Genomic DNA, 27604 nt, shown 5'->3' with positions numbered 1-27604 from the left:
TATAACACTATTTAGGCCATAGCACCATGAAAAAGAAGAAGAAGACTGACAGTCAGCTGATCTTTATTTTTATAAAATGTTAGGTTAGAAGTTAAAATAACCAAGGAAAATTCCTGGAAAGTTTCCAACTTTCCATCGTATCTAGGTTCTACTTTGGTTTATACAGAACAGACAGAGACTTAGTGAAAATGTTTTCTAGACTTCCCTCGCTTTTACCAACCACAAGGCGACTACTTGCTAACCCTATAATAGCAAATGGAGGACCAAGTAAAATTGTTCAAAGGTCCTACAAGAATTTTGGTCACAAAAAGAAACCTGAGCCCTTAATTACCACACTGTTTTGTCTCTTTTTGTTAAGTGGTGTTGTGGGAACCATGGTGGATTGGAGATGGTAAGATTTGAATAGAGCTTACCTAATTTTAAAAAAAATATTTCAAATTCCTGAATGAAACCAGGTCAGTGGGGCAAAAAACAACACTTGCTGGTAGTATAAAATTAGGAAAAAATGATATGAATACCAAATCACCGAGTTGGTTAGACCATTAAAAGAAATTTTATTTTTAGGTGTCGGATGCTTTACTACTATTCAACTGGACAGCTTAAAACAAAAGAGAAGGATTCACCAGAAATTGAAGAATAACACAAAAAAGAATAACTGTAAATATTCTTAATAGTGTAGTAAGTACTGCAGATTTTGAAGCATTAGGATCTTTATAGTGTCAATATATGTTGTAAAATTACAACTATACTTATGTGTATTGTGACTTCCATATTATAAAATAGAGGCATTACCTACATCACAATATCTTGTGATTAATATCACAATGATTGAATTCAATTAATAGAATTATGATTTATCAGATCAGAGCTCTATACCATCACAGTTATAAAAAAATTGTCTTATGGTAACCCTCATGAAACCACAAAAATGATTTTCGAATGATTGATTATTCCTATTCCTTGTTTTATACTATTAAAAAGACATTGGATATGTGCGAAGAGTGCTCACTAACATAAAATAGAAAAGAAAAAAGAAACTAAGGTAACTATATAAACTAATTAAAAAAAAACAAAGAAAAGAAGACAAGAAAACAAATACCTACATATACTCTTACTATTTACTTTTAACTTCAAGAATTTCTTGAAGTTAAACACTTGAAGAGCTTTTTGCCTCTTATTCTCAATTTTATTCTAGGAACTACATAACATATTTTGTGAATTAAGGAATATTTTTTATACATTTAATTAATATAAATATCTTAAACTTAAAAATCTCTTTTATACTTTTTCAATCATATGTACCATTGTCTGTTGTGACCAAATAACTGAAGCATATTCTAAATTAAGTCAGACCAATGTATTGTACAACATTATAATTGATTTTATTTGTTTGAAGTTTTTAGTGTTTCTAATTACAAAACCAAGAAGTTTATAAGCTTTATTAGCGATGGGTTTATAGTGCTTATTAAATTTAAAGTTAAGTATTGTGACTTACCATATTGTCAAATAGTGGCATTGCATCCCAAGATCTTGATGAGTCAATTAATTATTCCCTGAATTTAATTAATAAAATTATGCCTTATCAGATCAGAGCTCCAGACCATCAGTTATTCCATTAATTCTTTCTGGGGAACAGAAAAATGTCTTAGAATAATCCTAATAACACTATAAAAAGAAATTCCAGGAATGTTACAGAATCATTTGTGACACTAAATTATTGCCTAAAATCACAGATTTAATTTGTCTTAGGGAGCTGTTAAAACAATCTATATAACATTTTAGTATGGTTTTATTAGTTTCATCCATCATTCTATTAAAACATGACATTTATTAAAATTAAGTACCATTCTATTTATATTAAACCATTGAGATATGGACTCAAATCACACTGCAACTCATCACAATCTTTCAAAGAAGATATAATGATAAGTAGATATAAGATACATGTTTGAATAATCTAGTCATCTGCAAAAAATTAGACACAATATTGTACAGAGTTTGTTAGTCAATAATGCAAAACAAATAATAATGGACCGAGGTTACTGCCCTGCTGCACTCCAGACATTGCTTTGTATTGTGTGGATAATTCTTTGCCTATTTTAACTTGTTCAAGATATCTTGATATATAATGTTTTCAAAAGATGCATCTTCAACAATACACTGAGGATTATTGATTTAGAACATCTCAGGAATATCCTGTATACATGTATTAAAATAAATACATATTAGGATTACCTATCTAAGGAACTAAAAATTAAATTATTAAAAAATACACTAAGTCAAACTTGTTTCTTACTCGTTAGATAAATATACAAACTGTTTGGGATGAAACATATTAAAATGATAATGTTTATAGATGTTGGTTCAACAAAGGTCAAATGTATAAACATTGTTGTTTTAATATGTTTTGTCTGAAACTGGTAGGACATTTATTTAAGGAATAATAAACAAGAGAAGGACAATTTAAGAATATATTTTTTTTCAGTACTTACTACACCTCTGCAAGATGGACTACCTCTTCAACATTAAAACATTGAAAATGTAATACCTACTAAAATTTAAAATGTATATCTCCTATACATAAATAAATTTTTAATTCTTTCAAGATTCTGAGAAGGTAGTCACTATAGAAACCTCTTTAGGGGGGGAACCCTCTTATGGAGATCACATAATGCTGCTATTTTTCTTATTTTAATATCAAACAAGGCACTCAAAAAGGCCATTGAATATGAAAATCTTTAGTACTTCTGACAATAAAGTCAATTAGGTGCATTGAGTTTTTTATATTCTATGACTAGAAAAATACTACAAATATAAAGCAATTTAGCTTAGCTCAAGTTCTTACACCAACGTTACTTCATGCTGTGCCAGAGGTCTTCTAATTTGTTTTTAGCAGAACATGATAAATTGTTCTCGCAGAAGCTGAATATACGTCACGAGACAAGTGGTCAAAATGGAGTTTTTTTTTGCTTGCTAACATATCTATTCAACATAAAAATTATAGAGTTCAATGTTTGTATACTTCATAATATGGATAAGAAACTTGCAATGTAAGTTTAATTTTTATGTATTATGCATGTTGATATATGCTGAAGGCTATTTGTACACATGAAATTCAGACATTTTTGACTCAGCGATGTCAAAAAAATTAATTGAAATTTTAATTGCAAAAGAATTGATCTGGGCGGGAAGTAACCTATTTTTTCCATAAAACAATATTTTTTTAAATTCTAATATGATTTGTAAAGTTCTTTTGTCATTTAATAACTATACCTTCTTTCCATTGAATAATATTTTTAGTGAACTTTTTCCCAACGATGTTATCCACGTCAGTTAAAGTGTCAATAACACGCGATTGGCTAGAGGTTCTGCGTGCATCCACATGCGTGGTATTTAGTTTCATAAAAAAAATCTCAATTAATATTCACTTGCGGAGTACTTTGTTTTATTGTGTTAAATTTATTGAAGATCTTCATTATAGAAAATCGCATATGCCCCAAGATGGGCTAGGATCAGGAAAGAAAACATGGGTTCTTCTTTCCTACCATGAGAGGAACTAAAGGACCTTAACTGGGAAGGCTTGTTCTCCTTCATTAAGAGAACGTGTTGCCAGGGGTAATGACGGGAACTTTTAGGTCTACCCGGCGGACATTGTCCATTATTCATAGTTCATTATACACCACTACCAAGTATATTTCTTCAAAATGTTATACTTACCTTATCCCAAATGCAACGCCGGTGTCCTAACGGAATAATGAAATAAAGATTCCTAAGCAACCTACCCAATATCCATTTTTTTTTTGTTCCTATAAAATTTGTGGTAATTGTAGGCAACCGAGTTTTTATTTACGAAACGAACAGAAAAAGCATTGTAAACATTCAGAAGATCTGCAAGTGGCCAAGTAAACAACCTAGTCTGAAGTAAATACTTTTTTTGTGGAAAATACTTCCTTTTAAGAAAATATCTTCCTTATTAACCATTTCCTCCACTTCCGAATGACTTTTTAATAGGAAAAAAAATACTTAGGAGGCAATACCATTTTTTTTTTAAATATTTTGTCCCACATTCTTACCTCCATGACAGTTTATCCATATGGCAAGCTTTTATTTTAATAGGTTTAATGCCATTGCCTCAGATTTTCAAATAGAAAAAAAATATTAACAGTATAATATTAATCATTGAAGGTCATTTACTTCGGTGCTTCTAATTGAAATAAATAGATTGCCTATGTGCCTTAATAAAGCCTGTCAATGTAACTATTAAAACAAATTTACAATTCTAAAATGGGGAATACTTCCCTGTAAAAAGTATAAAAACACTTTCACTACAATTTTTTTTTCATTCCTATTTAAACAACTTAAAATAAAAAAAAAATAAAAAACATTAACTAATAGGCTTTTCAAAACGGCATTTTCCGATTTAAACCACTATTTTGGGTCAATAAAAGAATAGGCTTTTGAAATCAAACCATACATATTTCGTTGGCATGTTTTTTATATCTTCAGTTTTATAAACACAAGTTAAATAATATGTTTTTTTTTTAGAAAAGAAAAACAATTTGACGTTTCCGTTTTACAAATTGAGGTCCTTAGAATTCTACGATCTATTTCATCCCAGTCCGCGTTTAGGTTATTTAATCCGATTCCTTTTTTAAGACATGATGTACTGTTTGATGCACTTAACTTTAAAGTGCACTTTCATTAATACACCATAATGTTCTTGTTTATGTACATTTAGTAAATTGGCCAAAAAAGTTTGCATATTTTACTCCAAAATATACACAATATTTTAAAGCAAGAGATGTCTTTTTGACTAGTTACAACAATTGGGTTTGTCCCTCAAAATCAATTTTCTTTACAAAATTGAAACCTAATAGTCTTTCTGTGCATCTTGTATATTATACAGATAATTCAATTCATTATATTTAAATATACAACTTAACAATAATATAACAAATTATTAACACAAAAATAAAAATGTACAATATTTTTAACCCTGACGCACAGGCGCTCAGTAGACTCATGATTAGAAAAGCACGATTACTTTAAAACGTTTCTATTGGCGACAAAAAGATATATTAATATAAAATATAATGTTTAATAAATATTAAAATATTCTGTATAAAGTTCTCGGCCGCACCTTGTAAAATCACTGAGCCCAGCTAAAATATGAGAGTTAAAAAAATTAAATACATATAGCGGTTTTTAAATTTTAAAAAAAGTACTTATTTACACTCTGATTACTCAGATTAGAAATCACTTCACTTTATTTTTGGGTTGTCCCCCAACTTTGTTACAGTGTCCTTGTATTAATTTAAATTTCAGTTCACTTTTATCACTAAAATTTTTTTTGTCTATTCTCTGCTATTTCACTAAGACCCGGATTAATCGCTAGGCATCATCTGAATTCGACGAATACTCCTCCTCTTCTTCGTTTTCTTTGAGTTGGGTAAAGAAAGAAGTTAATTGTTTCAATGCTACACCTGAAAATTAAAAATACAATATTAGATAGCGAATATTTTACCTAATTATAAATCAAATTTATTATTATATATGACAAATATTAAAGTTTTGAAAAAAGAATATTTATGATTTAGGAATACAATAAATTATACACACGTTAAAACGGTCTATAGTCGGTTTACCGAACAGATGGAGTAAATGATGTGCGCGAAATATAGGCCCGCCCATCGATGCAACCTTGGCAGATTTAAACGAGGAGAATTATGCCTACTTACTTTAAATTATTTTACCGTACAGCTTTGCTTTGTAAGCAGCTTTTTTTAAAATATAATACGGTCCCCTGTAAAATGAGTCCAAACCGATTTTTAAGTTGTGCCAGGTAATGATATAATAATCCCTTTTAAGTATTTTGTTATGCAAATTTATGTTAATATATTGGGGTTTACCGAAAAGGGATAGGTAATCCTTTTAAGTGATCGTGCTAGGTCAAACATTTAGGGTGTAATTGGCCAGGTTCATCAGAACCGAGCGCTACCCGAGCGCTGGAAGTTTTGCCTATAATAGTACGGACCAATAAAAATTGTCATACCTGAGCAACAATCGAGCGCTCAGGGAGCCCTTTTTTCTGATGAACCCGGCCATTATAAAATATAATTTTGTGATCATAATCTGGTTTTGAGAATTACTTAAGTAGCTTTTATCTTTTATTATATATGTATATATTTATATATGTTCATAATATGTTCAGCAATGGTCAAATGTTTTCGTACTCTTTTCTTGGGGGGTGACAATGTGGCGCGTCAGCCATTATTTGTTAACAAACAAATTAACAAAAAAATAAACACAATCTCAACTTTTCAATATTGCGAAGATTCAAATATTCGAATATCAGAAAATTCAACCAAAACGATCTAAAACCGCTCGACTAATAAAATTAAATAAAACCCCAAGTCATGAACCCTATCGAAGCTCTAGGCCACACCTCCGGCGCAGAACGTTCACGTGACCACTCCATCTGTTCGGTAAGCCAAGTACAGGCAATTATTTTTTTTGAAAATATTGCAATTACACCCATCTGAATTCACTTTGGAAACACTGCAGCCTATGAATTTATCAAAAACACAAAAATTCATTGGATTAATAATGTATGACAATTTAAAGAAACTTAATAGAAAAGAAAAAGTCCTTATTAAAAGTTCTTGTTTCCCATGCTCTTAATTAAATTGTCAATTTCGTTTTGCTCATTTTGTATTCACTGCTCTTGCATAGAATTCAACAACTTTTCCTTTGGCTCAACACTATTCCTTGATTTAAAATACGCCTTTTCAACATATCGCAAACGTGCTCAGTAGAATTTTATTCTGAACAAGATAGAAGCTGTATAAAACATCTAATTTTTTTTAGTGATATCCAGATTTTAAAGAATTAAAAAAAAAAAGATTGCATTAAGTTATGGGCATGGTATAACGAATATGTTTTTGAAAAGTTTTGTGTAGCTGGACAAACTAAGTAGTTAATTGCTTCTGATCTTGTTGCAGGCAAATGCTGCACATAAGTACTATAAGCAGTATCACCTCAGTAAAAATGAATGACAAAGGGTAACTAAAATACTTTCGGTCATCCTCCTGACTGAAACTATTTTAGTTACCCTTTGACATATTAACTCCACTGCAAGTATGGACTACTTCTTCAACTTTAAAAATGAATGATGTTTTTTTATGTAAAGTTGCCAAGTTGAAGGAAGTTTAAATCATCAAACAATTCATCAGTATTGTTTTTTAAATGATGGTTTGATCCCATGTATCTTTTTATTATTTCGTTTTATTTTTGTTTCTTTAATATTTTGTTTACATAGTCTGATAAGGCTACACACTCTGGTATCTATAGTGGGTAATTTGCAATTGAATCGGAAGATCAATTTTTTTTTATTTTTATACGATGTTTATTCACATACTTTTTATGCTCGACAAACTTTATTTATTAATTTTTTTCCGATATTTCCTTTCTGCTTCCTTGTACTTTCCTTATTCTTATCCAACTGCCCTGGTCTCTACGCTGGAATAACAATGTTAGAAAAAAGTACCTGGGCAGAAAAATGTTGACGACGAGCCTAGTTGTCATTACTGCGCGCGCGAGTTCTCGATGTACTGCTTTTACGGTCACGAATTTTATGTGCTAAGGGTCCGACCCATTTTACCCTCCTTTGTGCTAACTTATGAGTAAGTCGAGCTTCATTACACGATAATTCCTTATTACTTTATTCTTTATGCATTTACCGCCAAATATAAATACTTAGGACTGGCTCAGGGTATGAAGAAAGGTGAAAGTATTAAAATCAGCGTCTCTTCTCAAATACAGTCCACTTACCTCATTAGATCTTAAAATTTTTAAAACCTACTATTGATAAATCATAAAACAACTCATACAATTAATGAATTAAATACAATAATTAGAGTTTTTGGTAATACCGTTAGTGCATAAGAAATATAGAGGAAGTTTTTTAACCTATAACATACATGGCATAATTAGGTAGTTCTTATGAAAGTTACCTTTACTTCTCCCAAAAAATCTAAAAATATACGGGGTGTCCGATTTAAAATTCTGGTGTTAAAGTTGGTGCAGCACTTTTTGAACACCCTGTATTAATAAAACTCAAATAATTTAAAGATTCGCTTAAAAAGGAAACACTTCCGTAAGATTTTTTTTTTGCACACTCGGTAGATTTTGAGAAAAGGAATAGGTCCCTAATAAAATGGCCACCCTATGTTGTACATGTACGTTTTGTGAAAGTGAAAAGATATGCAGCGGTACTCTCTAACTCGATAGATATAGAAATAGACAAGAAAAAATATAGAAAGAAAATATTTTTCCATGCGCGATTAGCACTCGCTAACCTTTTCTCTATGTCACTCGACATCATGCGGCTTTAGACATTCTTATACTACCCAATCTACAAACATTATTTTTATGGCTAATGGGATTTTTCACAGCTAACAATGCCATTTACCGAAATGTCATTCGACATTATCGATCTGTTAGTTATAAGTATGCTTCGTTATTGTTTCTGTTTTCATCCTATATGCATAAGGGATACCGATAAAGAAAAAGTTTTCTTATAGTTTTATTATTGGTTTTTGAAGTAATTTTAGGTATCAATAAGACGGGGATTTTTATGATGGATTCTCCTAATTTTATCTTATCCCTTTCCCAGTGTGTATTTATAATAGCTTAATATCTTTTTATTTTTTTAATTTAAATATAAAACCCATTTTATTCCCTTCTGTGGAATCACTTTCGGAATTTCCCAATTTCGGGGCGTAAATAAGCGTGGATAAACTATATGACCTTATAAACTTAATGATCGTTTTAAACCTGAAAAAAGTAGTTAACAAGTTATAGTGTACTCAAAGATATACCGTTGATCTTTTGACCACAATAAAACCCTAATTATCTGTTGTAACCAAGTGATTTTAGTAAGATATTTTTTTGTAGACTTTTATGGTTTAACATTTTCTAATAAAATCCTATTCTTTATTTAATTAGTAAGTTTCATTTAGAATCACTTTCAAGCCGACCCTATTCCCTTTATCACCTCTTAAAAACGTTGATCCTTGCACAGTGGGGCTTAATGGTCTAATTAGTTTATGGTAGTAGGAGTCAATGGTATATCTTTGAGTGAACTATACAAGAATTCATAATTTTCAAATCTGCTATAAAAACATCCCCACAACATTTATTTTTATAAATACATCTTTTTTTCAACGTACTAAAAAGAGACGAAAGTAATAGCAAGACCATACAACCTCTTTCTATATTTCTATTTCGAAGATTGCCGACGGCAGCCCGAACTCTACCCAATCGAAACCAGTTGAGATTGAGAGTAGGGTTTAGACTTTTTTTCTATAATGAAAGAAATTTTCTTTCTATCGAGTTAGAGAGTTCGCTCGCTGTGTGGTTAAAGATTTTCAAATGCACGGATTTATATATCTAACGGGTAAAGTTAGAAACCCTTTATTAACACGGGTAAACAGCACAAACTTACCTTTTCCTTCTTGTTCTGCCGGGTCGGCACTGCTCTCCCATGCAATAAAGCTGTCTTGGGAGAAGGTGGAGTCTTCGTAAAGTTTATCACAGATAGCTAGCAGCAACCCTAAAAATAACAGAGAAAACATATAATAAAATAATAATAAACACTATAAGAGAAAATTAATTAATATATGCTTCAAATCCGAACTGCTTACCTTGAGGATGCTCCAACTTATGAATTAGCGACTGCAGGGCGTACAAGCATTGCAACTCGTACTCCAAATTCGTGTCCACGTATTTCTGAATGAGTTTCGTGTGACTGCTCAGCACGTCGGCTTTAAGTTTGCTCTTCGCTATGGAATTTTCAAAGATGGCTGTCGCGAGCGTCCGGATGAACTTGTTTTCTTTCACTCGGTCCCCAACGTTGGTCTGAAAAATAAAGATTTCTTTCTATTAATTTTGAATTTACTCTTTTTTACGATCCAAGCCAATTTAAACCGCAATAGGTATATTATTTGATCCCTTTATTTTTAATTAAGTTTTGGGTAGACTTACCGTTATCCAGTTGACGATATTGTCAAAAGGTTCTTGATTTTCTAAAAATTCAGAAAGTTTCTTCTGAATAACTTCATAAGAAACAGGAGAAGTCTCGTCCACGGGAGGATCGGCGGAAAGAAGGAACTCGACTTTCTACAAAAAAATAAATCAACTCGTTAAACAAATTTGTTTTAAAGTCAAAAATAAATAACTTACGCATTCTTGAATAAACGATTCCACCTCAGAGGCGGGCATGAAATCGGACAGTTGCAATCCAGATTTCTTCCATATGCCGTGAAGAAAAGCTCCTCCTTTCTTCTCGACGATCAGAGCGAACAGATGTTGCAACACTTTTTTCGCCGTGTTTGTTTGGATAAGGGTATCCAATAGTTTGTGCAGTCTTGAAAACGACATCACCTCTTTCGCTATTAAATAATCTAAATAGACAAATTATATGTTAGTCAGTGAAATTGAGAGATTTTTTTATGGTGGTAATCTTACATAAATCTTCAGCAAAGAACCGCCAAACTTGCGGAATATCTATTACTAAATCTTCAGAAAACGATAATAATTCCTCGAGACCTTTACAGATATCTTCGACCGATATACTGCCGGCTTCTACAAGTTCAGCAAACAATTTGCCCGTCTCCAGTCTGGCGGGTGTTGTCTTTTCTAGGGAATAGTTAAAACTGAAAAAAACAAAAAAAAAATATTTTATTAAGAACCATTAAGATTAAATGTTTGTTTTAAAATGTATGTTAAAAGGTTTCATAGATTAGTTTCTAATTAAATTAAATCCAGTGTGAATTTAAACTGTGCACCCTTAATAACTTTCTTCCAGTTAAAAATATGAAAAATCGGAGACACATTTAGGAGACACCCGTACAAATTTTATTTGTACGGGGAATACTTTAAATGAATATTTATAGCCTTCTTCTTATAACTCTCTAAAAGGGGTAGATGTCCCTTAAAAAAATCTTAAATGGAAATGGGGTCTAGTGGTAGATGACTTTAAAAGCGTTCAAGTTTCTTCCAGTTTAGTGGAATACTTTATTTCTTTTTGCCTAGAGGTTTCCGAATAATCGCGTTTTGAAAGTTGCAGAAACAATTACAAACCATCAAAAACATTAACGTTTTTCCTCAAATTCCAATAACTACGCCTATAGGCGGCACCGTTTCGACTTTATTTGGGGATTGGCAATTCCACCTCGAAAAATATACATAAAAAAGTAGCCTAATCAAATTTCGATGGTACTTTGAGTACCTAGTTAATATAGTTAAAACAGGAATTATTGTTAATTCACTTTTGCTGGTTGGGTTATTCAATGTTCAGTTCAGTTATTAACTTCTACTAATTGCATAAAGTGTGAGAATGGTTTATTCTCTTCAAGAAAAAACTGAAACTACAGAGTGAGCATGAAGGACGGCATTTTCAATGCAAGAAATCAAAAGTAGGTCAGCAATATGTGCTGGATTTGGTGACAAAGTTTTCAGAAACTCGTTTGATGAGCAATAGAAAAAAAATGAATGAAGGAGCTCAAATTAAGGTTTTTGCATAACTTTCTGCAGTGCAAGCCAGCCCTAGCGGATAATATTAGAACAGACAGAAAAATCACGAGACAAGAAGATAGGCACTGAAAATTGATAGCCGTTATTGATTGACAATCGACTCCATCCATACAAAATGCAGATGCTTCAAGAACTCTGTAAGGATGATTTTGATGAAAGAATAAAGATTTGTGAAATCATAATATCAAGTCAGAACCATCCCTAATATTCGGCTGAATACCCGTTTCAGCGGTGATTGTTGACAGATGATCTATACCCTAATATTATATAGGGAACCTCATGGGTGATACATGATCAAGAAACAAATGTATGTATATATATTTCCAAATATCTTTGATACATATTTGTAAATATATGTATCAAATTGATACAGAGGGTGATTCAGTTTTACAAGAGAATTTGTTAACATTACAGTAGGACGGTGCTGCACCGCATTATCTTGATAATATGAAAAATGATAATAAAGAGGGAAAAAAACACATGTGGAAGAGAATAGAAATGTATATAAGAGTAATGGATTACGAGTCTTGTGTTTGCTCCCACCATATTAGTAAAGGGAATAACGATATATGAGATTAAGGGCATAGGATAATGAAAAAAAGAACAAGAATGACAAGAAGAATAAATAAAACACAAAATAAAGAGAGAAGAAGTTCATGTAAAAGAAATGAAATTACTATTAGAACAAAGATTGGAAAGAAGGATAGTAAACAGATGCCTGGATCAGCGATATATAAAAATAAGGACACAGAATAATGCCTTTATCATTAAAAGTAACGAAAATCAATTGATTGCCTTTCTTGAGCAAAGAAGGTCTAAAGTCTTTGTAACTATATGCATGTAAAATAGAAGATTGTAGCGGACTATTACGAGAAGTAAAAGAAAATAATGAAGAGTAATATTAAGTATATGAAGATAAAGAAAGCAACTGAAGAAAGCGCATGTTTCAACATATATCAAAGAAAAAGCCGATCAATCACTCTTGAACGAGAGATTCCCGGATAGATTGGCAGAAGGGGACCAAAGGAATGGCATCCAAGATCACTTAGGTTTATCACGTTACGATTTAACACCCTTAGACTTTTTTTTTTGCTTTGGGCCATCTTAAATCTATTGCTTATAAAACACAACCTGCTGATATTGCTGATCTTAAAAGGCGAATTGCAGCAGAATCCCGTCAATTTCCGGTGAAGTTTTCGAATAGGTTAGGGAAGATAAAAAGTTATTTTTGCGAAATTAAAATAAATATAAATCAATTAATAAACTAGATTTTCTTCCTGTTATTTGACGATTTTAACGGTGTAACCTAATCTTCAAATAATTTGTACAAGGATCAATCATTACTGTAAGGAGACTTAATGTAAACACTACCGTAAAAACTAAAATCTCAATGCAGGCTAGTTCCTGAAACTTTGAAACCCATTTATTCCGAAACCTCTAGACAAAAAGCAATAAAGTAGGATATCAATGAAAAGCTAATTGAACGTCCTTTAAAATGATGTGCCACTTGACTCTCATTTCCATTTAAGATCCTAAGGACATCTATCCTTCCTATAGGTGGTTAAAACAAGAAGGCTAAAAATATTCATTTAAAAACTGATGTCTTCGATTTTTCATATCTTTAACTGCAAAAAAGATATTAAGGCTGGAAATTTTTCAAAATAACACCCTGTATGAAAGATTTACAGTACAGTAACTGTATCTAAGAAACCATAAAGATATTAAGTTGACGCGATTAATATTGTACCTGTAGGGAGGCTACTATCAAACGCCACTCATCGGCGAAAACCTCATGGTGTTAGCGAATCCACCCTTAAATTTTATTTAGCACAAATGTAACATAGCTAAGCCACTGATTTAAGGCAAAGTTATTGACTATTTATGCAAAAATAATTATGAAAACAGACAAATGACCAAAAAATCACTCACCTTTCATATACAACTTTTGAATAATCACTAGGCGGCACAACGGCCGCGATGTCTTGGAAGTACTCGTCGCACGATTTAATGCTACCGGTCAGCCTCTCGTCCAAGGCGACTCGTATCCGCCTCTCGAGCTGCTCCACGGTAAGTTTAGGCATCGCCGGGGTTTGTGGTTGTTGCGCAGGCGTGTTCGCGACTTGGCTGGGTTGATGCTGCTGCTGCTGTTGTTGCTGTGGCGGCGCCATCTGGTAGGAGGACGGTGCTCTAGATTGTGGCGGTCCCATCATCGAAAGCGGCGGTCCGCGCATCGGTGTGTCGCGATGTTGCGATCCGGAACGGGAATTGCGACCGTCGTAGCCGCCACTTTTGTACGAGTTGCGTTCCATACTCGGACCCTTTGAACTGTAAGCGTCCTTGCTGCCTCGCGAGGCTATAATAAAACGTATGAGATTATTTTAAAAAAATATCCAAAGTGGAGTACGTATGTAAAGATTTAAATCTTATGAAATCTATCATTTCTACCATATGGAAAAACAGGCAGAACATTTTGTTGGTGTATGATAAAACAGAATATGTGTGTAAGAAGTTAAAAAAATCAGCACATCAAGAGATTAATAAAGGACTACTTGAGTGGTTTACCCAAAAAAGTCAAGAAAATTTCCCTATTAGTGTTAGTGTTTTACAAGAAAATGCTAATAAATTGGGTTGTAAGACTGAGAAAACGGACTCTAAAGTGTTCTAAAAGTTGGATAGAACGGTTTAAGAAAAGACAAAATACCCGAAGGGCAAAAATTGTTGCCGAATCTGCCAACATGTGAGTGAATATGGATGTCGTGAGTGATTGGTTGAAAAATGCTTCGCCCAGTATGCGAGATAATTGTGACTACAAGGACAGTTTTAATGCGGATGAAACGGGTCTATTTTACAAAATGACGGCAGAAAAATTTATGGGTGAAACCTGTGCTGGAAGAAAGTTATCCAAAGCTAAAATTACTGTTTTGGTGGCGACCAACATGTCAGGAATTAAAAAAAAGGAAGTTATTGGTTAATGAACCATTTTTATCAAATCGAAAGAAAAGCACAGAAATAACTATAATAATTCTTATTATAATTCACATCAACTTGTTTACTGAAGATAAAGTCGGATTGTTGACTGATTTTTGACAGTTTAAAAACGATTTTTTACTCACACCTACCATAACCAGTAAAATGTTTAGAATTCCATTGCTTGGCGGTGCGTAGCTCCCATTAAAGAAACAAAGCACTATTGTAAAGAAAATTGAATGCCCTTTCAAAAGATGTATCATAATACACCCCTTCCTATTTAAAAAATAAAGGTGAATGTCGTCCCTGCGGTGGTTGTAACCACAAGGGTAGTTGCAACCCCCGCCAAGGGGTTGCAAGTATTAAAAAATTTGTCCTAAAATCAAAAATCGACGAGTCCAAGCATTTTTACATTTTTTTAAAAAAAGGGCCCCAAACCTTGCTGGACTATTTTTGATGGGCCACCCTGTATACTACACATTTGTATATAATTTTTTTATATTTAAAGAAATACATTATTATTTATCACTTGGTTTTACTTTTATTTACTTTTTATTATTAATTAGTACACAAAATATGTAGATATAATTTATGTTTTACTGGTTTTCGAACAAAACGAACCAATTTGAGTGATTTTTAGGGTTCGTTATATCCGAATAATACTGTACTTTTGTTATTACGACGAGGGTTGTCTGAAAAAAGAGTGTGAAGAAAAAAAGAATGTCGTTTCCTATCGTTTGATTTTTTTGTATATGATTCTATATTATCCTATTTAACATGGTTAATATTTAATTATAAATTCTTCATATAATTGCGTATTTCTATTTTTAGGGACATACTATTTTAAACTACACGAAATTTCTCGTTATAAGGAACTTAGCGTTGCGTATTTAAATGTGCAATCATTGTCCAATCACCATGCGATCTGGTAGCGTTGCTGAGACTCTCAAGCCGTATGATTTTCTGGGTATTTCGGACACCTGTCTAAATAAAAGTATGCCGTCTAGAGCGGTAAGTATCGATGGTTATAGTCTGATAAGAAAATATCCCGATTAGAGAGGTGGTCGAGTTTGCTTTTATATTAGGGATATATTTTCTTATATTTTACCCACAAGGTTTCATGAATGCTTAGAAGAGATTTGAGTTGAGTTTGTTGTTAACATGCAAAAGTTTTGTATTGGTTTTCTATATAGATCGCAAAATAATATTTTTTCTGATATTATCAACGCCTTCAGAGATACTCTCTCAGAGTTAATACTGGACTGTGATGGAGTGAATGTGGAGAAGACTTACATAAACTCGTTGGATATAAATAGCGTCAAACTGTGACACTCTCTGATACTATTTCTTCTGTTCACTTAAATCAATTATTTAACCTAAATTGTTCCTACGCGGGTAACGAATATGTCTAGTAATCTTTGAGATCTGATAGTCACATCACAGGATCTCCACATATTTCAAACGGATCAGAAATTGCTATAGCTAATAAAAAAAGAAAGATTTTTATAGCACACTGTAAATACCTATGGCAGAGATTCTCGGTTATTATTGAGGAAAATATACGATTTTAATATTTATAAGATAGTAAACCTTTGATTCCTCCTCCTTTTAATGACCCTAAAACTCTAAACACACACTTTTTGCAGTTATCCACAAACAATGGACCGCCAGAGCAACAACTAAATAAATTTTAGTTAAATCAAAAGAAAACTACCCTTGTCACAACCTTTTATTTAAAAACTCTCTCTGTCACTATAGCAAATGTTAAAAAACATATTTTTGAGGTGAAATCAATGGAAACTGGTCCTGATTCGATACCATGTTTCTTGCTTTAATGACTTAAGACCTATAAGTATAGCCTGATGGTTAATATGGCTTTCGGCCTGGTTTTTATTGTGCTACAGCTATGTTAAACATAATTGATGGTGTAATTAATGCAAAAAAATTTACACACATTTTGGAAACTATGCAGTTTTGATTTCATGTCTCAACTTTTTAAATGTTTGTCAATTAGGACACCACTTCTTAAGAGGAACGGGTAGAATAAATTAGTAAAAAAAAACTATAACCAAATTACTTACTCATTGAGGTAGGCCTTCTGTCCATATCAACTGATTCTAGAGCGGCATAAATATTGGCATTAGGTTGAGTATTCCTAGTACCGGCGGCGCCCTTGCCCCAGTTACAAAATATGGAGCTGGAACCCAACGGTTCGTCGGCCTGAGGCTAAAATTACAAAGACAAAGCCTTAATTTACGCAAGTACCACAATGTTTCGAATAATAACCTATATAATACAGCTATTCCAAAACGGACACCGACAACCATTTGAATTAAAATTGTTATTAAAAAAATGGTTAGATTCTTTACTTATCTTTTTTAGGAATAATCTGTATTAATTATAAGTTTGTATATACGCGGTCTGGCTATTAAATAACGAGACTGCGTGTGCAGAATGCGTCCTAGATTAAAAAAGCCTAATATTCTACGTATTTTTTCTATAGAGTTTAAAAAAGAACGCGTTTTTTTTTGGTGGCGATAATCATTTGAGACGAAATCATGTATGACGTGTGTCCGAAGCAACGGATCAATGTGCAATTTCTCTTTACAATAAAAAAAAACTCTCAGTGCTAAAGTTGTTGAAAAAGGCCCATGGTGAACAGTTTTCTCAAGTTTAATTAACGTCCAGGTCGAGTTATACAGTTTAATGACAGTAAACGTAGATAAACTGTCAATTTTTTTTTATAGAACATGTAGACAATTTTGCCCATAACGCGCTGTCTGCGACGCGTTATTTAGTGCCGTACTCAGCTGATATCACACCCTGTGACTTTTTTCCTATTTCCGAAGATTCAGTACACCTTTGACTAACGGGAAAAAAACGAATGGAACGGTATGTGACGACGGGATGTTATTGTAGAATAATTTTTAAAATAAAGTTCTTTTTCATGAGCAGTATCGTTATTTAATAGCTAGACCGCATATAATTAAATATTTGCGCTGTTTTCTATAAACTGCTATTTTTAAAAAGAAATTGGACCTGGCTCTGGATCTAACAGGTAGTTAATTATATTTATAAGAATTATACAGACATCATAACCTTTTTCCTTTTCGCCTAACTTTATGATGGCTCTTTTTTCTTTTCTTAAAATAAATACTAAATACTGTTACCTGGAAGGCGATATGTTAGATAAAAGAGTATTACGGTTCAAATATTATTCAATTAAAAAAATAGCTACCTGTATATCCTTCAGACAGGTCATTTTTTGAAAACAGGTAGACGAATTATCTTTTATAACTTTTAAGAATTATTTATAATATTTTTTTCACAGGTGCTTTGGCCGACCCAATTTATTATTATTTACCATCATGTGCGATGCATAATTTAGGACTTATCCGAATTATGTATAGTTATGTGTATTTAAATAATAATATCCTATAAAATTATATTTTTGAGAAGTCTTATGGTCCTATTTTCGAAGTTTATTTTTGGGTTTCTATATCCTAATCCTGATAATACGAGTAAGATAATTATAATTTTTCTATTTTTGTTAGTTAATTATTTATTCTATGCTTTGCACAAAATCAGAGAGGCAGCCAACAATCTGTTAAATTTTAGTTAGGAAAATTTAAATATTAATTTGTCTCATATTCCAGACTAAGCAGCGCACCTAACGAATGTAAAAAAAAACACAATACACTATTATTTAAAATAATATAAATTAACTTTTTTAAAATAAAAATTAAAAAAAGGCGCGCTTCTGTCGCTAATCGCGCGTTATTAGGGGACAAAACTTGGCGCAGCTTTGAAACAGATGGTGTACCTTTCCTTAGCTAGACAAACTCTATTCATTTCTTGTATAGATTTTTCTGCCATTCAAAATAGTTATTCGCTATAAACCACATCCCCATAATCAAATAATGACAGTACCACAAGTACAGTGTTACATAAAAAATATCTTTGCTTTGGTCACAAATAATTTTTGATTTTATAGTATTATAGTTTTATCTAGCTATAAATTGATTTTTCTTTTGCAAAATAATACATTTGATACAAGAGAAAAAGAGATTTTTTGTGTATTTTTAGTTGCTTAATAAAAAAAATATTATAAAATTGAACAAAAAAAACTGAATTGACTCTTTAAAATAGAGCTATTAAAAAAAATATGTATAATTTTCACACTTCTATCCTACTAAGGAGATTATATGAAGGCAATAAGTATTTAAACCTACACAATATACACAAATATGAATTACCTTTATATGTTCATAATGTAGTAAAAAAAGAATCCTCTCTTGTATATGGGGTCAAACTATAAAGTCAAATAAGTTTCCAGTGGACATGGAATATATCTATAGTAAAGAAAACAGTTTCAAAAGAAACTAAAGAAATTCATGATTTTGAATAGTCAGTATTTTTAATTGCAGTTGTTTCCTTTTTGTTTTGTTGCATAATTTAAATACCAAATTATTCTAGGTTGAAATTCCTGATTCCTAGAATATGATCATTTCCTTTTTGCAATTAATAAAGCTGTTAATCTCATTTAATCTCAGTCTAAATCTTGTTAATCTCAAGGTATTCTCCCAAGATTGGTGTATTTTTTTAACGTTAATTGCACATAAAGATGTGGGGAAACTTTCATGAGGCGAAAGTACCCATTTAATTCGTTCTTATAACGCACCTCTACTTCTTTATAAATGCGAGAATTTCCATTAATAGCAATGAGAATAACAAAACATTTTTTTTTTAATATCACAGAAGAAAACATATAAAAACGCATAAAAATCAAAAAGGAAAAAATACAAAAAATTTTCTTTTATCTAAAGGCTGTAGGGAAGTTACTATCAAACCCCATTCATCGGTAGAAACCTCATGGTGTTAGCGAATCCGCCCTTAACTTTTATTTAGCATAAATGTAACACAACTTAGTTATTAAATAATTCTAAGTTATTGACTATTTATGCAAATTACCTAATCAAAATAACTAACCGTTTTTGTTCTAATTTTATCAGTTTGTATCGAGAACGGGGTCCTATTTGCTCTTCCCACTGAACTCCATCCCTCATCGTTAACTTTCGACCGCGAACCGCCCCTTGGACCGCCGCCTCCTCCTCCTCCGCCGCTCCTGTCGTCTCTCTTCATGGGCGGCGGCATGTTCATCGACTGGTTCATTACCTGAACCATCACCTGTTCGGTCTCAGCCTCCTTTTGGATCTGGTCTATCGTTTTGGGATTAGAGTCGCCGCGTCTAGGCATCTAGAAGGAAATTTTTTTATGGTTAAACGAAAAACTTCGAAGAAATTATTTTGGTACTTCTGTCATATTAAGTATACTACACAGATCAAAGGAGGACAATGAAAAAAAGCAGTTTTATTTTTAGACAAAATTTGTTTCCAAGATAAATTTTGTTCATTATTTGTTAGACATTCCTTTGAACATACATTATCATGTTAATCATATTATTCTTGTTGACATTAAATAAATAATTTAAATTCTTCAAGGCGTATTTAGTACAATTTTTGCTGTCAGTGTAGTGAGAATTTATGTGTTAACAATGTGATCGCTAAACAAGTTACGAGCTGTTGGTCTGATAGAGGGTGGTATTAACACATACACGACGTCGCAGAAGCTGTAAATTCTACCAAGGAAAGTTGTAACAGATATTTGAAAATAGTAATGATGTAAGGGAAAGACATACTGGTTTAACGAGAGCAACAGAACCTATACATGATAGGGTTATTCGCCTTCGGGCATTATGTAATATTACTACCAACCAGCTAAGTGAGCTCCAAAATGTTCATGGCCCTATTGCCACTGCTTAAACAATAAGGAATAAGTTACATGAAGACAATCTTTACGTCCCGTTAGAGCTCCAGGGGCCGTATTTTTGAAACCATGCGAGAATCTTCGAATGCGAACGGCAAAATTCGCACACGAATTAAAAAGTGCATTTTTGAACAGCATCCGAAATTTCATTCGCATACGAACATGAAATGTAGTGGCAACGTAGCAAAGTCGAGTGCTATTGGAGGCCATGTCAAACGGGATGATCAACATAAAGATTTTTTAACCTAACCTAAAATTTAAGTTTAAAAACATCAGGGAATTTTGAGGTTTTTTTCATGGCGTTTCTTGGGTTTTTCAAATTGACTTTTTTTAAGTTGGATTCAAAAAATAAAAAATATTGCGATTTTGTGTCGAGTGAGCAAAAGAAGGCACTAATTTCATTTATGGCAGAGCACCCGGAATTAAAGTCGGGCAAATTCACCCAAGATTTTTCAGCTAAAACTGCACAAGTCTTATGGATAAAAGTAGCCGACAGATTACACAGTCTCCCTGCTGCACATAAAGACCACATCAATTCCATCGTAATAAGGCTTGCTTAATCTATATAATTTAATAAATTGAGCATCTCAATACATTTCAAATGGGTCATGAAATGAAGAGTACATCCTATTCCTTTTATCTGCCAGAATTTCAGTCTCTTCCAGTGCATCGACGACATTTCTTTGCACAAGATTGTTTAATCTTGGCATTTAATTATAGTTGTTTTTTTTCTCAATAAACAGCAAAAAAAACACTACGAAAATACTTAATGAACTCACACAAATTAAAAAAAAACAAGCTAGTTTAAAATCAAAACAAGACAATTGGCAGAATCAAATTGAAAATCGCACACGAACTTTGAAATTCGAATGGTATATACCCATTCGAAACACCGCATGCGAAAAAGTTCGCATACGATGCGGTCGAAAATACGAATATCGATTTTTCGTGCGAAATTCTCTAATTTCGTATGCGAATCAAATTTGAATGGTTTCAAAAATACGGCCCCAGTACTACAGTGGAAATCGCGCATATTTAGAATATGCGAAAATACATCAAAAATTGGAGAGGATAAAACAAACGTTTCAATAAGTATTTTCCTAGTTTTAAAATTTAGAGTTGATAGCAAAAAGCATGCGCGTTCGCAAATAGTACCTCTTCATCAAAATACTGACATAATCTCTGAACCTCGGAGAATCATCCAAAGTTAAACCCAGTACTTTCATATTATCTGAAAATGGGATTCAATGTGTCGTTCAAACTAATATTGACGGACAAAACAATATTTTTGCGCTAATTTTTATTAGAAAATAGTATCATGTTGGCCTTCTTGAGGTTAATGACTAAGTTATGTTCTTTTAAAAACTGCGAAATTAAGTTCATTATTCAAATTATGCTCAACTAAAACGTCATACTGGTGAATTCATGATGAATATAAAATGTCTGGTAGGCGGACGTGTAAAGAAGAAATAAAAGAGGCCCAAGAATTGATTTTTGCGGCACCCCTGAAATTTAATTTTTTTTAATTAAAAAAGCTGTCACCCTCTGTGTACGATTCCACAAGTATGTCTTAAAAAAAAGATAAAACCATATCATTATACGTATACTAATTCAGACTGCTTTATAGGATGAGTATCAATAGTTATAAGGTAAGAAGAAAATTGTATCTAAATCACTTAAGAATATTAGAAATTCCATTTAGTAGAAACACTGGACGAAAATCCTGGGATTCTGAGGATTAGTTTTTAGGAATTAAATATTCAATTAAAATATTACTAATAGGAATACAGATAGATAGATTACCTCCAGGCTTTTGGTAAATTTCCTAATAAAACAACTATATTTATAATATTAGTAATGTGCATACGATATTAGGAAGACACATCTTTACCAAAGGAAACAAAAGACAACTTAAAAGGGTTATTATATATTGTCGGGTCCCGCAGCATTGAATTTACTATTTATTATTATTTTGCCCACGGTGTATTGATGATGATGATGATATCAGGGAAAAGCTAAAAATTGTATTAGTAAATTTGCTATTAGAATACAAGTTTATCTTTGCAGAACATTTATCTGCCTTATTAAATATACTTATAAAAAAGTAATTTATTAAATTTGGGTCACTTAAATTGGGTGGAAGTTACAATTTTCTGACCTGGTTTTAATATAATTTACTATTTTTGTCTAATACTATAGGGGGGCTACTATCAAACGCCATTCATCGGTATAAACCTCATGGTGTTAGCGAATCCACCCTTAAGTTTTATTTAGCACAAATGTAACACAACATAGCTATTAAATAAGTCTAAGTTATTGACTATTTATGCAAATTATATAAGATACAATAAAAATAACTAACAATTTTTGTTCTCATTTTATCTTATACAAAAGTAATTTGTAAAATTTGGGACAGTTAAATTGGGTGGGAGTTCACAATTCTCTGACAAGATTTAGTACATGATACGGCACTGGAATGTGACACATTTTAACACGCCACTGCCTGACACATGAATGAGTGAAGGAGTTCTATTTATGACTGACGTGTTTGTTATGGTATGGTATGCAGTTCATTTATCGGGTTTTGTAAATAAAAAAAAACTTTTGATATTAGTGTGCAGAATAACAAAGGCAGTTGCATGACAAACCTTTAAACATGTTGAAAAAATTACGGTTTGATGCGGTACTGCAACTTCTGGAATTATTGGACGGGATTTTTTTGAAGAGAACGATCAAACTGTAAACGTTACTTTGGAGCGATATTTGAAAATGATACAAATATTTTTTACTGCCGAATTACGTAGATTAAAAGTTGAGGATCGCGAAATATGGTTTAAACAGGATGGGGCAACTAATCATATGGCTAGAATGGTTTTGCAGTTTTTAAAGAATAAGTTTCCTAGGAGATTAATTTTCCGAAATGGACACCTTGCCTGTCCAGCACATTCTACGTTCTCCTGACTTAAGGAGGTTCAGATTTTCGGACTATTAAGAACTGCATTCAATGAGTATTATTTTTCTGATTTTCACCTCTTTTTACAACAAATTTTCTAATCACTACAGTATAGAGGAAAACATCACATTCCACTGCCATACCCAGTATTATGTTTTTTAAAGCAGTCCAAAGCTTTTTGCATGATTTATCAGGTTCTAGTTTTGCCTTTTTTTTCTGATAGAAGCAAGTCCAAAATTTCGGCACTCTATAATAATTCCCATTTACGGGACGTTAATTTTGTTATATTTAGTTTCAAATAATAAGTTAATATTTTGATCCATAAGTTCACCAAAATACAAGTTTTTTTTTTAAGTTTTTCCAAGTCTTAAGTTTTAAAAATCGCGTCTTGCCTGTTAAATTTTGTTATTTCGATAATGTGTTTTTTTAAATTGTCAAATATTATTAATCCCCCAATATACTACAATAAATTTTTGTATTTTTGATAAATTATTGTTCAGCAGTGTTTAAAATAAATTCAGATTAAAATAAATTGCATTTAATTCCAATATTTTCCAAATAAATTTCCTAATTTTTATTTAAATGTCTTTTAATACTTTTGTCTGCTAAACCATTTTGATGTGTGTCTATATACAGTGCCGGCCAAAAGTGGAGAAACTTTTAATATTTTTATTTTTTTCTTATTAAAACTAATTCGAAGTAATTGTAAATAATGTTTATAGTTATATCTAGTAGTGACGAAATTAATTAGAAAAAAAATTGAAAACAAATCATTTATTACAAAATATGCAAACAAAATTTATTTTCTCTAAGGACAAAAAAGGAGAAACTTTTTATTTTTATGACATAATTATGTTATAATACAAAATGTGGATAAAAGCACACTAATACTTTGTGGCATAACCGTTATTCTTCACAACTTCACTACACCGTCTTGGCATAGATTCAAGAAGATTGTGTATAATATCTCCGGAAATTTCACTCCATGCTTCTTTTAGGACTTGGAATAATTCGTTTTTATTTCGGAACTTATTCGGATTTTTTTGTCGAACTTTTTTGTCTAGATGCTTCCACAAGTTCTCGATAGGATTTAAATCTGGACTTTGAGCTGGCCACTTCAGAACTTGAATTTGTTGAGAGGTTAGGAAATTTTTAACAATTTTAGAAGTGTGCTTGGGGTCGTTATCATGCTGGAATTTCCAAATTAACGGCGACTTATCCTCGGCGTAGGGAAGCATATTATTCCTTAAGATGTTTAGATAATATTGGCTATTCATGATCCCATCTATTCTCACCAGTGGACCAACGTCATGCCTGGAAAAACATCCCCACACCAACACATTACCGCCTCCATATTTGATTGTGGGAATAGTGTACTTTGGGTTGAATTTTTCATTCTCGGGACGTCTAACCCATCTCATACCATCTGACCCCAATAAATTGAACTTACTTTTATCTGACCATAAAACGTTTTTCCCATGATTATAGGTCCAATATAAGTGTTCTTTTGCAAATCTTAAACGAATTTGTCTATTTTTCGTTGAAATGAAAAGTTTTTTTACCGGTCTCCTGGCTTTTAAGTTGGAGTCACATAAACGTCTTCGAATAGATCGAACTGAAAGGGAAATGATGGGATATGCCTTTTTTATATCTTCGGCGGAGAAAAATGAATTTCTTATAGAACATCGTCTAATTAGCTTGTCAGTTGCAGATGTTGTTTTTTTGGGTCTACCTGGCTTAGAGATGCTGGCAGTAGTGCCTATAGTTTGCCACAATTTGATTTGTTTACAAATGACACTTTTATGAAGATCAAGTTCTCTAGCGATTGTTACTTGTTTCACTCCCGCATTGTGCTTCTCAATTATAAGTTTTTTTATTTGTTCAGATAAATTTATAGCTCGAGGCATTTTAATACTAAATAGGCTTCTTCACAATCAAAAACGAACTGCTTCAAACGAGACCTATTTAATTTATAATATTTAATACAAAAAGTTTCTCTATTTATGTCCTCAAGTAAAAAAAACATTTACTAATTTTAACGGTTACTAATTCTAATTCTAACGTTTACTATTTACATTCCTGTGATTAATATTCAAACTGTTTTGGCATGAATTTATGGCTTAGGCTAAGATAAACATTTTTAATACATGGTGTCACAAAAATGTTTGATTGTTATAAAGAGTTTGACAAGTTATTCTAATTATTTACGATATTACTTATTTCAGTTGGTACTTGGATGGGATCTGTAATTTGTTTATTCTATTTAGTATTTATTAATCAAGTGGTCTTAGTTTTTTTTATCCTTATCCATTATTCTTATTGTTAATTTGAATAATAATGAAAATGTTCAGAAGATTAAATTAAAATGAAAGTTTCTAAAATGAAAATTTCCAATTAGACCTTGGAATATTTTCTAATATGAAGTTATAGCTCTACAAAAAAAACCACTTACCCATCTCGAATCCCTAAGGTCAATGACGTCCTGCAACATGAATCTTAGTCTGCTGCTAACTTTTTGCCTTTTGCCCTGAGTAATTAGCTTCATTTCGTCAAATATACTACTCAAATCCATATTTTTCGATTCGAGCGCTTTGCCAACGGTGGTAAGCAATTTGCACAACCCCTCTAAGCTTTCCTCATCTTTATTGTCCAGTAGCGTTTGTAAACATCTTCGCATAATGTTCGCCGTTAGCATTTGTTGCTTAAATAATTCACCTATAAACCTAATAGTTCCTACAGATTTCATCCTAAGTCTTCTATCATATTCTTCAAGGTCCTCCTGAAGCTCTTTTTTCTTTTCCTAAAAATATAAAAAAGTTCAGTCCCTTCCATTGCTACTGTTATAAAATTTTTATTTGAAATAAATATTTCAGATTAAATGTCTCATCAAAGTATTGTGCAGATCACTACTTTCATCTATTTTTAATAAAATATCATCACTTTATCAACAAAAGTTAGAAAAATATATAAAAATATTTAAAAATTACACTTACAGGATCTGTGCACTCCTCAATCTCTTTTATTTTGGCACTTCGGCCGCTTTCATCAACCGAGTTTTTCTCAAAATCTTGTTGGCACCTGCCTACCAACAAAGTTCTAAACGCGACACTTTTTTTCTCGTCTCCAGCTGGCACCTAAATTTAAAAACAATTTGTTATAATGAGTTTTTCCTTCTTAAATTCTCTCTAAAGAGTTTTCAAATATGAAGTTACCTGCATGTTTTGTATTTCCTTGCACATCATGGCGTACGCAACAGAGAAGTTGGGTTCGTCCGTGGCTTTTTCAAACACCAAATTAATGACTCCTACAAGTTTTTCCTTGGTGTCGATTCTCAGCTGCCTGACTTGGTTTACGAGGGTATCGAATTTTTGAGGGGTGAGTTTGTTCAGAACAGAACGCACCTTTTTATATAATTCTTCGGTCTTTTTGTCTTCTTCTGCGCTGCCGTCACCTTTAAATAATATTTAATTAGTAAATCCTGTCCAAGGGCAAACACTTTTAACTTTCATTCTGACATAAAATTCTTGTAATTCATAGTTGACACCAGTTAAAATTTGTTTAAAAATAACCAAAATTGAAAAACAAGAATAAAGCAGGTTATTATGTTACTTTGAGATTGCTGTGTGCATAAGGCTTTTGCCATTTTTCTATGCTGGGAAACTAATAAGTAAATCTTCTCATGGTTACCACAGTGAAATATCTGTTAAGACAGCAACATACGATTTTATCGAGAAAATCTTGAAGGGCTGCATGCATGCATCGTGCAACTTTAAAATTGATAAGATTGAGTCCTACATACTTGACAGGCGGCAAAAAGTAGTTATTCTCAGCAACTCTCTTAGAACTCTTCAGATAGATTCAATATACATATCAACAATAACAAGACCAATTTGGTCTGTTTTTGTACCAAAATAAGAAACGAGATCTAGAAACAAATAAGAAAAGAGATTCCTGATCAAATTTTAATTAATAATCAAGTTGGCAAACAGTACAAAATTCTTAGGCATTAATATCAATCAGAATCTGGATGAGACTGAGCATTTGATGAATGTTTGCAGAAAGGTCAACACAGCATAGTACTACTTAAAGTAATGTTGAAATATTTTAATATAGAACATTTCAAGGTTGTCTGTTTTGCAAACGTTTAATCTCAGTGCTCAGGTATGGCATAATCTTCTGAGGTAAGAGTACTGATGCAAACCGTTGTTCTCAAAAAAGGACTGTACGGAAAATGTCCAATCTTCGGAAAACACATACATGCGG

At 32.2% G+C, this 27604-nt stretch overlaps 1 protein-coding gene across 7 annotated transcripts in view; it reads right to left on the bottom strand.

Moving 5' to 3' along the window:
* Positions 1-4477: 4477 nt before the first annotated feature.
* LOC126743858 (eukaryotic translation initiation factor 4 gamma 1-like) overlaps positions 4478-27604 on the bottom strand; it is a 109953-nt gene continuing 86826 nt past the window's right edge. For all 7 annotated transcript variants that reach the window (XM_050451089.1, XM_050451090.1, XM_050451092.1 and 4 more), the window contains 12 exons: positions 26554-26792; positions 26335-26475; positions 25794-26141; positions 19552-19818; positions 16644-16788; positions 13525-13948; positions 10528-10715; positions 10243-10463; positions 10045-10179; positions 9705-9918; positions 9506-9613; positions 4478-5483 (listed from right to left, as the gene is read on the bottom strand). In XM_050451089.1, the coding sequence (XP_050307046.1) occupies positions 5392-5483; positions 9506-9613; positions 9705-9918; positions 10045-10179; positions 10243-10463; positions 10528-10715; positions 13525-13948; positions 16644-16788; positions 19552-19818; positions 25794-26141; positions 26335-26475; positions 26554-26792 (2522 nt within the window). In that variant the 3' untranslated portion in view covers positions 4478-5391. The remainder of the gene's footprint in view (positions 5484-9505; positions 9614-9704; positions 9919-10044; positions 10180-10242; positions 10464-10527; positions 10716-13524; positions 13949-16643; positions 16789-19551; positions 19819-25793; positions 26142-26334; positions 26476-26553; positions 26793-27604) is intronic.

Source organism: Anthonomus grandis, chromosome 13 (genome assembly GCF_022605725.1).
Source record: "Anthonomus grandis grandis chromosome 13, icAntGran1.3, whole genome shotgun sequence".
NCBI classification, from domain to species: Eukaryota; Metazoa; Arthropoda; class Insecta; order Coleoptera; family Curculionidae; genus Anthonomus; species Anthonomus grandis.
Note: the sequence above shows the minus strand (reverse complement) of the source record. Positions and strands in the feature narration are given on the sequence as shown.